The following is a 15,571-nucleotide window of genomic DNA, read 5'->3' as shown; positions in this document are numbered from 1 at the left end:
TGGCTACCATTACTCTAGGGAAAAACTCCCTCGCTAGCCTTCAGGAGGTCCCCTCCCCGCCGGTAATAACGGCCGGTGTGGCGCCACGCCCCACCATTTCATAACCCCTCATCCCTACCAACACAATCTCTCACAAGACCGTCCCCATTCGGTGCGGCCGATCTATTGTCATGCCGCAACTCCGCGACGCCAGCGATCAGGCAATCACGTGAGCCGCCTCGACGTGATTTTCTTGCTAATCTGGCCAGTGCCATCCACTCCACCACCAGCTCGCCCATCTCCGTGCACCGTCCCCCGTCTCCGCCACTACAGAGTCCCCCCCCTCCATCGTACCACCAAGCCTCCGTGCTCCAGTGACTCCTCCCCCCATCCGCCACTCCCTCCATCTATTCCTCAGATGGACTTATCCCATTAGCACTCCCCAGTATCATGGCGTCGTTCAATTCCCACGACAGGTCCCTCAGCACTCCCAGAAACTCGATTGTGTTCAACAAACCGGCTTCGGCTACCACAGGCATCTCCACAGGCGAACCAATCACTCCCACCCTCTCGTCGTCCGACATAGGCTTGTTCAACTTCGACAGAAACCATAGCCCTGCCGTCTCCCCCCTCGCCTCCCCCAAGCCAAACGATGACAAAGACTTGAGGCACAACCTCTTTGGAAAGGTAACTGGCTTTTTGCATCGCTCGTCGAATCACTCCAGATCCGGGTCGGTATGTTCCCACCGAGACCTCTACAACGACGACCAAAAATCCATATCCGACACCACCATCAACAGAAAATCCTCCACATCATCTGCAACCTCCAAGTTGCGATCGCCCAGCCCCATCAAGACCCCAATGCAAAGATCCGATAGTCGCCCCGTAAAAGAAACTAACCGCATTTCCTTGGAGTATGATCCTATCAGCAAGAGACGTGTTCTTAACACCTACGAAATCTTGCGAGAAATCGGTCGTGGTGAACATGGTAAAGTCAAATTGGCCAAGGACTTGATTAATAACCAGCTCGTCGCAATCAAAATTGTGAGTAGAAGATCTAAAAAGGACAGACCTGCATTGAGATTCAGAAGAGACTCCACTAAAGCTCAGCTCAATGAATCCGAATTGAAAGTTAAGAGGGAAATCGCTATCATGAAAAAATGTGACCATAAACACATTGTAAAATTAATAGAAGTCTTAGATGATTTGAACTCCTTCAAGATATACTTGGTTCTTGAATACTTGGAAAAGGGCGAGATTCGCTGGAAGCGTTCAAAGAAAGCAGATGCAAAACTCCTGATTGGTTCAGGCACAAGAACTCTGGTTGGTTCAGATAAACTGGATTTAAAACATCTGGCTGGCTCCGACGATATCCCATGCTGTGGCAATCGCCACAGAAAGATTTCCATAAATGGTTATGAATATGACGAAGACAATCAAGAAGATTACTTGTTGTCAAATGAGTTTTTGCCTAATTTGACTTTCAAACAAACGAGAAAAATCTTTAGAGATGTTTTGCTCGGTTTGGAATATTTGCATTTACAAGGAATAGTTCATAGAGATATCAAGCCTGCAAATTTGTTGGTCAATTCTGAAAACGTGGTTAAAATAAGTGATTTTGGTGTTTCCTTTGCCTCATCACTTGGTGAAAAAGATGAAGGGCACCTTATAAATGAACTAGAATTGGCAAAAACTGCCGGAACGCCAGCATTCTTTGCGCCCGAATTGTGTCAAACAAATTTCTCTTCAGATGGAACCCATAACTCTGTCTCTGCCTCATCTTTGGAGGCTCTCAAAAATCAACAAGCCACGCTTGGCAAAGTTCTTCAAAGAATTGACTACAAGATTGATATTTGGGCATTGGGTGTAACACTTTATTGTTTGTTGTTCGGAAAGGTACCCTTTAATGCTGATTCAGAATTTGAGTTATTCCACGTAATTGTCAATCAAAAGTTGGAGTTTCCAAAATCCAGATTAGACTTCAATTCCCCTAGCGAAGTGACTGAATCTGAATTTGAGTTGGCAAAAGATTTGTTGACCAAAATGATGGACAAAAATAGTGCCACCAGAATTGAGATAAAAGAAATTAAAGAGCATCCATTTACTTTGATGGGTCTTGAAGAAGACTTAGAGCTGTTGAATGATTTACTTTACTTAAACGATAAAGAACAAGTTGGATTGTTGGACCTCCATATCGACGAAAACGAAAAGAATGACATTGTCTCAAAAGATGAAATTGACAATGCAGTTGTGGGTATTGGAAGTAGGATCAGGAGAAGTTTAGTTAAAGCAATCCGTGCAAGTGGTGGAAAAGACTTGGATCTCAAGGAAAAATTCGCATCATTGCAATTAGAGCACTCTAGAAGTACTTCCAGTGAGGACTCTTCTGGTAGCAATTCGAACATGAATTCTTCATTAAAGTTGAATAGCAGTGGAAGCCACTCTCTCATTCTTTCTGAAGCATTACAAATTTCTTCGGGTACTCCACCAGTGCCTTCAAAAGGCACCGATTACTTCAGTACTGCTCCTCATGTGTCATCTAATTTGTCTCAACCACAACATCCACATTTGAGTCAAAAGCCCTCCAGATCTTCATCTTACTCTATTGCAGGCATAAGGGAAGGAAGAAATCCAAATTTGATGTTGCAGGACGTATTAGATTCCGAAACATCCGCATCCAGCAGGAGAGGAAGCTCTGCAGGTGTCAGTGAAGCACCTCAAATTGAGACAAAAAGAAACGTTGGCGGTGACCTTTATCTCAAAAATCAATCAATAGTTGATACTTTCAAAGGAATACAGCAAGAAGATGATAAAAGGCGCCGTTCTTCTAGCATTTTCTCGAGCAACGCTTCCACTCCTGGAGCAACGAAAAACTCCATCTCTTCTCAGGGCGGTCAAGATGAAATATTAACTCCTACTTCGATTCAAATGCCAAAACTACCACAAGTTGCTGCACCCATACCTGTTCCAGTATCAGCTAAACTCAGCCTCAACCAACAAAATGCTAATGGCCCAAATAACAAAAATGCATCAAGTCAACTTAAGGTTGGTCCAATTTCATTTTCTGAGGAGCATAGACCATCTTCAGTGATGTCTTTACCCTTGACAGAAAGTTTCGCATCATTGGATAGTATCAACGACAATTATTTGCTTTTAAAATATCAGGAATTTTCCAAACAGACGAGTGGAGCATCTAGTGGTCACAATCAAAATAGAAGAGACAGTGCTCTGTCTCAGTCTGACAGTAATTTAGTGGCACATCAAAAGGATCCAATTGAAAGTATCAATCACAAGTTCAGGAATTTCGATCTCAATAATCTGATGAACTCCAAAGGTATCAAGTTTAATTTGAATTCTGAAGACAAGCGCAAACGCGAAGATGAGTTTGAAGGAGTTGCTCCTAAATCAAAACCTTTTCTGGGTATGTACTCACGAGACAGTTATAGCAGCTACTCTTCAAGCTCAAGCTCAAATTCCGAAAGCGAAAGTGAAAGTGATGAGGAGGGTAATTTAACGTTGGCATTCAGTTCTAAGGTGGCAGCTCCTTCTAGGCCCAAGTTCCTTTCATTGAATAATCGTGCCAAGTCGCATGACTCCAACTTACCACGGCTAATAAATCCTGGCGCTCCTAATCCTACATATGATGTTCCGGTTATCTTCACCGACGAGTTGCCCGAATTTGAAGATGTCCCTGCCTCGTTAATTTCAAGTGTCCCCCGCACCAGTGTTTCTGGCTCGTCCAACATGGCTCCGTCAGTGTCACTCTCCAGCACAGACTCCAACGTTACCCTTAGAGGTGAGCAACCACGGTTGAACTTCGGGCAGCCACCAGGAATGACATCTCTCCAAGCACCAGTTGGGGCTAAGGCATCATCACCACTAGTCCCACGAGCCGAAAAGGCTGGTCACACAGATAAGCCCAGGGACACGTCTTGCTTGAGAAAGAACATCTTCAACAATCAGTTCAATAACCATTACAAGAAAGATCCGGTGTTCTCTCCATTTCCAAATGCGGTACATTTGGGAAATGACAAGGACGAAATCGTGAGTGCAAGTACTGAAAAGCAGATCAGGAATAGACCTAATTACTACCGTTCTAACTCGGTTACGGTGGGATTATTGCAACATCGCAGACAGAGCTCAGACTCCCTGTGAGGCCACACTATGTACCTGTAATTGAAGAATTATATATTGGTAAGCACGATACTGGTTAGTAATATAGCAGTGCGCTTTTGTATAGGTTTGCCACGTAATGGGCCAGACTAATTCTACTCAGGGTTCCATATTCTCGCGATATAGCTGCCCACATCTAGCCAAGAGTTGGACCTTTTTTCATTCTATTCCTATATTCTATTATTGCTACCAACCATGCGCAGGTACTTAACAGAATCACTCCACAGGAGTTCCGCCGAAATTCTACACTGGAAACTATTTAGCGCCGTAATTAAAGCACACCAACCCCACTGGAGGCCATGGGGTCTGTAGAGGTACATGCCACTGTAATACTCCCGAAACCCCGTTGCAACTACTTGTATTCTGGAGTGACTCCCAACTGACATGTTGGGTTGCGCACGACTGTCACCTCATGTTTGTTTTGATCTCACAGATCAGACGACCCATTTTTCATCCTAGTTTCACACCCGTTTTAGCAAGACACCACACATTGTGAAAGGGTCCTTAAAGTCGCCACATCGCCCAATACTTGCAGCACGTTCTTGACGTCCCCAAATTGAGCTGTATTCCCCTTAGCCATGTCGTCGTCGGACAATAGCCCCTCCAAGGAGGATATTCGAGGACAGTTATCCGACATCCAGAAGCGACTCTTCCACAAGAAAAGTGACAAGTCCTTACGAAACATCAACGAGCCCAAAAATGATCAAGAAAACTTGTTCTCTTTGCCTCCATTGCCAAAGGTTGGCTCAACAAGCAAGAAGAGCCAACGCGCCTCTCTTCCCGCCATTTCAGCTATTACACAACCAACCCCCACTTTGGGACCCGAATCTAAGGGAAATGACATGAATTTTGTCGTTGGTTTGAGTGAAAATCTCTTGGGAGAGTGTAGGAGACTTACAGCTGAAAACCAGAAATATAAAGCTAAGTTGAAGACCTCAATGGACGACATTGAGGCTTTCAAAGATGAAATATTCAAGTTGAAAAATTCCAGGGCTTCCCAAATCAATAACGAAAGCGATTTGAAGGATAAAAACTGGGAGCTAGAATCAAACTTGATGAACTTGAATGATCAAGTGTCTTCTCTTAGCACTAACAAAGAAAAATTGCATAAGTTGAATCAAGACTTGCAATTGAAATTGAATGCCATCCAGAAAGAAAATGATGATCTTTTAATCAAACATCAGTCTGTGTCCAAAAACTATGATCTGTTAAAACTGACATACAACAAAGAGATAAATGACTTGAATGACAAGATAGAGGAATTGAATGACGAAAACGATCAATTACACTTAAAATTGACAAATTCCAAGGAAAACAAATCTTTCTCTGCTCAATCAGAATCAGAAGCTATTAATTCACAATCGGCATTAACTATTGGAGATGATTCAGATGATGAATCTGTCGATTTTGACAGCATCCTTCTTGACTCCCAACCAATGGAATTGCCCAATATAGATCCAAGAAACCCTCAACTTGAAATTGAGACATTGAGGGCAACCTTGAATCATTCGAATAGAACTATTGCCAAGTTGAGATCTGCAATTTTGAAGTCTAGAAAAGAAGAAAACCAACTCCAGCAGCAACGTCTGAAGACCCCTATGAAGTTGCAACCTTTGAAATCCAATAAAAAAGTGAAATCCAATAGTGAGATCAAAGCTAACTTGAGCCGTTCGTCTGGAATGTCTCCCGCAAAGAGAAGCTCAAAATATAATATAATTGATGATGAAACCGAGTCAAATCTTACCAAAGATAGTGGAAAGTGGGAAGACTTTATTGGCGATAATATTAATACCCCTACCAAGCCAAGATTAGTCGAAGATCCTACAATGTCTGATGTTGAGTCCTCCCATAGTAGAGGAATAAATGTTACCGCAATCACCGGTGACTTTAATATTCCTTACTTAATTGATTCAGATTCGTCTGATTCAGATTTGGACAAACATTCTCCAACCACTATTAAGAAGAAGTCCATTTTGTCAAAAGAATTGAATTCGGATACTTCAAAGAGACAGATAGAAACTTATGCAGCTGACAATAACCTTATAATGATACCTTTTGAAAAGTATGAAGAATTATCTAAAAATAATATCAATGAGATGAAAGTTGAAAATTTAATAGAATTTACTGAAGGGAAGGGTTATACTGTCTTGACAAAACTGCAATACGAGGAGCTTATTGATGAGCAGGAAATGCAAAAGAAACTTCAATCTAGTGGATTGGTTACCTTACCTAGTGAAGAACTTGATGATTTGAGAAAAATCAAGGAATCTTTTGATTCTCCAACCATTCAGTATTTGGAATCAAAGGCCAAAATTCAGCAACATGAAGTGATCAAGTCTTCTGAGTTAACTAAGTTGAATAAAACACATTCAAACTATTCCAACCCTTCAACTTCCTATTTAATCGCAAAGTGTGCAGAACAAAAATTACATGCTTTATCCGAAGATGAATACAAGGAATTACAAAAGACGGTTGCTGAACATGAGAAGCCTGATAAACAATATTTAACCAATAAGGCTAATGAACTCGGATTCATATTATCTTCCGCTAAATTTTATGATGAGCTAGTCAAATTGGCTCATGATCCATCGATAGAGCATATCAACACGAAAGCATTGGAGAAGAATTTGGTCACATTGTCTACCGATGATCATTCCAACCTTCAAAAGCCATCACTAGAGGTCTTGGCTAACCATGCAAAGAGATTCGGGTCTATCGTTTTACCGGAAGAAGAGTATCAGTCTTTGTTGAGTCCATCCGCAGAAGTTGTCAAAAAGCATGCAGAATCGTTTGACATGGTAGCAATTCCTAAATCTCATTTTGAGATGTTAAAGGAATCACAAGAGAATCCAACCTTGGAATACTTGAAATCAAAATCTTCAAAATTAAAGCAACGCTTAGTTTCCGAAGAAGATTACGCTTCTTTGCAGAAGACTATCGATTCTCCTACTTTGGAATACATAACTTCTAAAGCAAGCGAAGCAGGCCACTTGGTTGTTAAAAACGAATCGTTTGATTCATTGAAGAAATTGGCACATGAGCCTCCATTGAACCATCTTAAGTTGCAGGCAGAAAAGCATGGCTTGCTTACTTTATCTAAGGCTGAGTACACCGATTTATACAAGCTTGCAAACGATCCCTCCATAGATCACATTTCCAAAAAGGCTCAACTGAAGGGCTTGAAAACTCTTAAAATTGGTGAATATGAGTCCTTGTATCAAAAGACAAACTCCCCAACAGTGGAGGACCTCAAGGCAGCATCAAGTAAGATTGGATACTCTATCATTGAACAGGATGCGCACAAGAAATTAATGGACAAAGCTTACAGTCCTACTGTTGATGATCTCATTTTGGGTGCAAAAGCTCATAATCATCAAGTCGTACCTGATTCAGAATTAGCAACGTTAAGAAGTAAGACACACAAGCCTGATTTGGATCATTTGAGTGCTAAGGCGGAAGAATTGGCCCACGTAGTGGTACCATCCGAAGATTACCAACAATTGAAAACTCTAGCACACGAACCAACCCTTCAGCATGTTCAAGATCGTGCCATATCACATGGTCATGTTACTATCCCTGAGAAAGATTTGCAGCAACTCAAGAAGTTAGCGGAGAATCCAGAAATAGAACATCTCTCTTCTAAAGCTGCTGTGCATGATCACGTCGTTGTCGCCGCAAACGATTTTGAGCAGATCTCAACGAAGGCTAACAAGCCGACTCTCGAACATATCAAGGAGAAGGCAGACGAGCACGAGCATGTTATTGTATCAAAAACAGAATTTTCTGACATTTCTTCCAGGGCTAATGCACCTACTATAGAGCATATCAGAAAGACTGCATCCATACATGGGCATGTTGTTGTGGCTGAGAAAGAGCATGAAGAATTGAGCAGATTGGCCTATGATCCAAAGGTGGATGAGCTAGCCAACGCTGCCAAGAAGCATGAACACACTTTAATTAGTAACGAAGAGTTCAAGACTTTGAGCGAAAAGGCAAATTCTCCATCCTTAGACCATATGAAGACCAAGGCCCTGATATTGAAGCATGACTTGATAAGTGTCGACGATTTGGAGGACTTACGTCAAACAGTCAACAACCCTTCAAAGGAGCACGTAGAAACTAAGGCTAAGCTTTATGATTCTATCGTTGTGAATGAGAAAGAACTTCATGATTTGAAATCTAGAGCGGACAATCCAAGTATTGAACAGCTCAAGTCACATTCTAATAGATTGCATCACGAAGTCGTTTCAAACAAGGATTATGAACTTTTAAACAAATTAGCATACTCTCCTGACGCTGACCACATCACTAAAGTTTCAAAGAATATTGGATTGATTCTGCTTCCACTTAATGATTATAATGAATTACATTCATTGGCACATAACCCAACTAAGGAAGTGTTGAAGGAGAAGGCTGTTTCTGCGGGCTTGATTGCAGTAGAATCTAACGAGTTTGATAAGTTGACAAAGCACTTTGAAACCCCACCAGTTGATTTCATTCATAGCAAAGCTACCAAACATGGTCTTATTGCTATACCTGATGAGGAGCATAAATTATTATTAAAGAATGCTAACAATCCAACAATTGATCAGGTTCGTGAGAAGGCTGAAAATCTTGACCATGTTACTATTTCTAAGGTAGACCACTTGAAATTAATTCAATCTATTGAGAAGCCTTCAGCTGAATTTTTGGCCGAGAAAGCAACAACTTACGAAAAGACACTCGTTGACACTAAGAAATTAGATGCAATGACAAGAACGGTGAATTCACCATCAATAGATTTCCTCGAAGAAAAAGCAAGCTTAAATGATCGTATTCTTGTTGACAAAGAGGAATACAAGACTATATTGACTCAAGCCTCAACTCCAGATGTGGATCATATCAAAGAAAAAGCAGCTAACTTGAAAATGATTGTGTCCGAAGAAGAAGAGTTCAACAAGTTAAACAAACTTGCAACAAACCCACCTCGTGAACACATTGAAAAAGCGGCTAAAAAGTTGGATTTGATTACATTACCAATCCCTGTACATGATCTGTTGGTTCAAAAGGCAGAGAATCCTTCGTTAGAGCATTTGCGTGAACACGCCAAAAAGCAGGGACATACCATTCTTGAAGATTCTGCTTACATTATTCTTGAGGAAAATGCAAACAAACCTTCAATTGACCATGTTAAAGCAAAGTCTTTACAACATGGTCATGTTGTCATTGATAATTCGGAGCATCAGTTACTTCAGGAGCTCGCTAACGAACCTCCGGTGGACCATATTCACAAGGTTGCTTCCAAACTTGGCCTTGTAGCTGTGCCTGAAGTGGAGCTTAATCAAATCAGAGGTTTGGCACATAATCCTACTTCTGACCACATAAATGAAAAAGCAAAATCGTTGGGTTTGGTCACATTGCCAGAAGCAGTTCATGATTCGTTGGTTAATCCTTCGAAGAAAGCACTTGAAAAGCATGCCAAGTTATTGAACCACGATTTGATCGACAAAGAAACTCACGACAAGTTGAGAGAAATTGCAAATTCTCCAACTAAGGAATTTATCATTGAACATGCTAAAGGACATGATCTTGTTGCTATCTCAAACAGGGATCACAATGAACTCTTAAACAAAGCCAACGATCCAGACAAGGATCATATTATCAGCAAAGCAGGTGCAGTTGGATTGATTGCTATACCTAATCATAAACATGAACAATTGCTCAATAAAATTGAAAGCCCTTCAAAAGAATACTTGAAAGAAAAGGCTGCTGAAATGAGCTACTCCATTATTCCAAATGATAAATTGAAAGAATTAAGACAATTGCAAGAATCTCCCTCCCTCGAATTCTTATCTAAGAATGTCAAGACTCATGATTGCATGGTTGTCAGAAATTCAGACTTTAATTCCCTCAACAAAGCTGTATCAAGTCCATCGAAAGAGTATATTTCTGAGAAAGCACTTGCGTTGGGTTTGATCTTGTTACCTACAGAAGAGCATCAATCTTTATTAAGATCGGTAGAAGAGCCAACTATGGATGAGTTGAGGGAAAAGGCGTCAAAGTCTGGTCATCAATTAATTACCAATAAGGAACATGAAGATTTGTTAAGCAAACTCAAGAATCCTTCTATCGAGTATTTGAAAAATCAGGCCAAAAAACAAAACTTCTCTGTCATTTCGACGGATGATTATAGCAAATTGACGGATGTCATTTCATCTCCATCTAGAGAGCATATAGAAGAGAAAGCTGAATCTGCTGGCCTTGTTGTACTTCCTAAGAAAGAACATCAGGATTTGATCCAAAGGCTCAACAACCCAACAAAAGAACAAGTTGAATTGTATGCTGAGAGTTTGAATTCTCAAGTCATAAAGAATGATAAACTCAACGAGATGGAGTTTAATCTCAACAATCCAAGCAAAGACTTCCTTGATGAACATTCTAAGAAGTTGGGTTTTGAATTGAGTGAGAGTGGTACGATTAGCTCTTTGAAGAGACTGATAGAAAGTCCAACTAGTGAATACTTAGCTGAAAAGGCAAGAATTCAAAAGTTGGAAGTTATTCCAAGTACTGAGTATAACAATTTGAAAGAGTTGGCTACAAACCCTACTGTGGATCATTTGAAAAAGCAAATGAAGTCAATTGATCATGTCATGGTACCCAACGATGAATATTCGGATCTACTTGAGAAAATTGATCATCCTGATGTCGATTACATAAAGGAAAAGGCTGCTGCAATCCAAATGGCAGTGATATCTGATCAAGATTACGACAGCTTACTCGATCCTAGTCGCGAATCGATTATTGAGCAAGCTTCCAAGTCTGGATTGATTGCGGTAGAGAAAACTGAATACACTTTGTTGAAAAATTCAATTGACTCTCCTACCTCTGAGTACTTGCGTGAAAAAGCTGAACTTGTGGGACAAACATTGGTCTCCACGTCAGAATTTGAGTCCATGCAAAAAGATATTGAATCACCACTGGAATCTTACTTGCATGAGAAAGCCGAAGCACTGGGATTATCTTTATTACCCAAGAGTGAGCTTGTTCAATTGAAGCAACTTGCACATAAGCCAAGCAGGGACCAGATCACGACGGCGGCTGGTTTGATGGGATTAGTAGTTTTGGAAGAAGGACATCACAATGATATCTTAGCTAAGTCAACATCTCCCTCGATCCAGCACCTAGTTGAGAAGGCCAAGTCACATAACCATTTGGTCATTCCTGCCACTGAGCATGATGATCTCAAGAGAAAGGCCAATAGAACCTTTGAAGATCATGCAAACAATATGGATATGGCAGTAATTGATACCAAAAGTTTGGCAGATTTACAGAGCAAGCTTGAAAAGCCAAGCTTGGAATACCTCAAGAATAAGTCAAGCTCGCTCAACTACCAGTTGGTTCAAAGTGTTGAACTTGAGAATTTAAATCTTCAAGTTGCAAAGTCTCTTGAGGAAAAGGCAGAGGAGGAAGGTAAAACGATTATTAGTTCTGTCGAACTCGAAGCGTTGAGGAAGCAAATAGATACTCCATCTATAAGCTACATTACTGAGAACTCGAAGAAGTTGGGATTCGCTTTGATAGAGGAATCCCAGTTGAGAGAACTTCAAAATAAGGCTGCGAAGTCATTAGAGGATCTTGCTGAGGAATCTCAAGCGACTGTTATACTGAAGGAGGAATTTGAAAGACTCAAACAGTTGAGTTCAAATCCTCTGATTTCACATCTTTCAGAGAAGGCCATTAATCATGGACACTTGGTCGTTGCAAATGATGAGTATAAGACTATCGAAAGTAAGGCAAATAATCCTGACCTACCTCATTTGTTTGAAAACGCTGCCAAACACAACCATGTGATCATACCTAGAGAGGAGCATGAAGAATTGACAACTTCATTCAAAGAAAGCTTGGAAGATAAAGCAAGAAGAAATAAGATGGCACTTATCCCTGAAACCGAGCTTGCCTCTCTAGTTGAAAAGGTCGATTCCCCAACATTGGAGTTCTTGACTAAACGTGCCAAAACACTCAATTCTATCCTAGTTCCTATCGAGGAGTATGAAAAGTCTCAAAGAATACTCAATGAATCTTTAGAGAGTAAAGCTGCTGCAGAAGGACAGATTTTGTTGAAGGCAGAAGATCATCGAGAGCTTCTTAATAGTGTGCACAACCCTTCTAAGGACTACTTGGTTGAAAAGGCTTCTGCTGGAGGATTAGCGATCATAAATGTGGAAGAATTGGCGAAATTGAAATCTCCTACAGTTGCAGAACTTAAGCAACATGCGGAAAGTCAAAATCATGTACTCGTCGAATCTGAACATTACGGTGCTCTTAAGGAGAAGGCTGGAAGATCAATTGAGGATATTGCTAGAGAAAAGTCATTGACAGTTTTGAGTACTGATGAGCATAAGAAATTAGTTCTGAGCGCAACCGAAACCTTGGAATCTAGGGCTGAAAAACTGAACATGGCATTGGTTCCAACAAATGAATATGAACAATTGTTGACCCAGTTGGCACAGCCTACTTTGACATACATTGAGACCAAGGCTAAAGATCTTGATCACGTTGTGATTGCAAGAAAGAATTTCGATGACTTGAATTCTAAAGCTGAAGAAACCATTGAGTCAAGGGCTTCTGCTATGAATATGATTGTGTTACCTAGTGCGCATTACAAGGAAATACAGAGCAAAGCTCTGGAGCCCTCTTTGGAACACATCAAATCAAAAATAAGTCAACATGGACATGTTGTGGTTGACTCTAACCATTATTCTGATTTGATCAAAGAAACTAATAGAAGTATTGAAGAAAAGGCTAAGGATCATAATAAGATTGTTCTTGATGTTAAGGAGCATGACTCCTTGAAGAGCCCCACTCTCGCTATGTTGAAGGAGAGGGCACTTCATTTCAACCAAAAGCTCGTTGGAACTGAAGAACTTGAAGCATTACAACACTCTGCTAGTGAGCACTTGGAAGACAAAGCTAAGCGTGAAAACATGGTTCTATTGTCCCACCAAAAGCATCAAGAATTGAATGATATTGCTTACAATCCATCTATCGAACACTTGAATGAATGTGCTTCCAAGCTCAATGTTACAACAATCCCAGTTTCCGACTTGGAAATTTTGAGATCCAAAGCAAATGCCACCTTAGAAGAAAGATTGCAAGACTCGAATATGAAACTAATTGAAAATGACGAGTATGATCACCTTTTGATCAGGGCCAACAAGCCTTCAATTGATGACATCAAGAAAAACGCAGAAAACAATGGTATGACAGTGGTTTCAATTGAAGATTATGAATCAATGAAATCAAAGGCCGACCAGGACATTCGTGACAGAGCTGCGCTTGAAGGATTAGTAGCGCTCGAAAAGGATGATTATGATGCTTTGGTATCCAAATCTAAAAATCCAACAATAAGTGAACTTACTTTGTTAGCTGGAACTCTTGGAATGCTGGTTGTTGCAGCTAAGAAACTTGAATTGCTTGAAACGGAAGCTAATAAGTCTGCTAGTCAAAAGGCAACTGAAGAAGGAAATATAGTTGTGAACGCAACAACATATTCCAAATTGGTTGAAGATAATAGATCACTTCAAGATCAAGTTTCATTACTTGACTTTGAGAAGAAGAAGCTGGTAGAACATCTCAAGGCAAAGTTGAAAGATTCTGGTTTTGTCTTACTTTCTAGTGATGTATTTGATGAATTGGAAAGTGAAGTTGCCAATGCAAGAAGATTATCTCACAATTCTGGTGATGACTTTGCAGATGCGGAAGAGTCATTCATTTTAGACAAGGAAGAGCTTGGTATAAGTGCTTCCAAGTTAGGTATGGTGGTAATTTCAAGGTCAGAGTATGACGAATTAAGACGCACCGATGAGGACAAATTGCAGAAGATGGCGCAAGGTGCCTCTCTTGCGCTTCTTCCTGAATCTCAACTATTGAAAATGAAACAATCACTAGCCGAGAAAGATTCTCAAATTTATAATTTGAGCCAAAATCCAAGAGAAGAGATCAGTAAGGAAAATATTGTTGAGAAGCTGAGCGATTATGGATTGGTGCTCTTGGAGAAGGAAGAATACCAAGAATTGAAAGCCCTCTCATTGGTTGGTAAGAACCCACCCAGGGCAGTTTACAATGAAGAAGAAATTAGGGAAAGAGCATCAGACTTGGGCTTGAGTGTTATCTCAGATGATCAACTTAATAAGTATGAGGAATTAACAAAAATGATCCAGAACAAGGATGAGTTTACAGTTGTTGGACGCAACTTGGGCTTACTTTGTATCCCATCTACTGAGTTCATCACAACTACTGTTTCGCCTACTCCTGATGTGAAGAGCGTTAAAGTTCTTCCAAATAGTTACTATCAACAATTACTTAAGTTCAAGAGCTTGTCAATTGAAAGAGTGTCAGATGATATTTTCAAGAAACATGCAGAAAAACGTGGTTTCAAGCACAAGGATGATATTATCACGCCAGTGATTCCTCAGGCTTCCACATTTGGGGATTTACCTAATAGAACTCCTCCTGAGCGTATCACGGAAAGTGGTCTGATCAATAAGTTCACTCCACCTACTACTGCTGCTAGATTAAGAGGTACACCGCAATCAGGAAGTTCATCACTTTCAAGAACCATTGGAGGAATGACTGCCTCAAACTCAGTGAGGTCTAACTTGTCACATCACTCCAAGGTTCACAGTTTGAATGAATCTCTCCAAACAACTGGTGCCTTTTCTATGGCCACCAATGTTTCGTTGACGGACAAGTCTATGATTCCAGCGATCACTCAAGTGGTCATTGGTGAGTATTTGTTCAAGTACTATCGTCGTTTAGGGCCATTTAGTGCCATTTCCGAGAATCGTCATGAGAGATACTTCTGGGTACATCCTTACACTTTGACACTTTATTGGTCAGAGTCTAATCCTGTGTTGTCCAACCCTTCATCTGTTAGAACTAGGGCTGCTGCTATTGTCAGTGTTGAGAGCATAGATGACAATAATCCCTTGCCGACTGGCTTGTACCACAAGAGTATCATTGTTCATTCCCAAGACAGAAGTATCAAGATTACTTGTGCTACAAGACAGCGTCACAATATTTGGTTTAATGCCTTACGCTATTTGATCAACAGAAATGTTGATGATTTGACCTTTGATACTGACAATGGGGCTCAAGAAGATAAGACAATTGACTCTAATTCGAAAGTGAATGAACCAATGTTTGATATTGCTGAACGCCATGCTTTCCCAAGACAAAGAGTAAGCTCGGCACCATCCCACATATCGAAGACTTCATCATCTTCCAAAATAAACAGATTTAGCTCATTGAGAAGATAAATCCGGATTCCCCATACAGGCATAAGAATAATGTCCTTAAGAATAATGCAAATTTTATATAGATAGAATTAATATACAGTGTAAATATAATTTACTATGCAAGTCCTCGACTCTCGAGCCAC

The 15,571-nt window shown here is 40.5% G+C and overlaps 2 protein-coding genes across 2 annotated transcripts; both read left to right on the top strand.

The window, feature by feature from the left end:
• Positions 1-429: 429 nt before the first annotated feature.
• CANTADRAFT_54997 (serine/threonine protein kinase) lies at positions 430-4,134 on the top strand (the record flags this gene model as incomplete). The annotated part of the gene is made up of 3 exons (XM_020210389.1): positions 430-1,249; positions 1,313-2,872; positions 2,951-4,134. 3 exons carry the CDS (start codon positions 430-432, stop codon positions 4,132-4,134), a joined length of 3,564 nt encoding a protein of 1,187 aa, XP_020062939.1.
• A 596-nt stretch (positions 4,135-4,730) lies between these two features.
• On the top strand, positions 4,731-15,558 carry CANTADRAFT_68937 (uncharacterized protein; the record flags this gene model as incomplete). Its single annotated transcript, XM_020210997.1, has 3 exons — positions 4,731-6,384; positions 6,598-14,222; positions 14,352-15,558. 3 exons carry the CDS (start codon positions 4,731-4,733, stop codon positions 15,447-15,449), a joined length of 10,377 nt encoding a protein of 3,458 aa, XP_020062938.1. The 3' UTR covers positions 15,450-15,558.
• Positions 15,559-15,571: the final 13 nt, after the last annotated feature.

Source organism: Suhomyces tanzawaensis, assembly GCF_001661415.1.
Source record: "Suhomyces tanzawaensis NRRL Y-17324 unplaced genomic scaffold CANTAscaffold_6, whole genome shotgun sequence".
NCBI classification, from domain to species: Eukaryota; Fungi; Ascomycota; class Pichiomycetes; order Serinales; family Debaryomycetaceae; genus Suhomyces; species Suhomyces tanzawaensis.
Note: the sequence above shows the minus strand (reverse complement) of the source record. Positions and strands in the feature narration are given on the sequence as shown.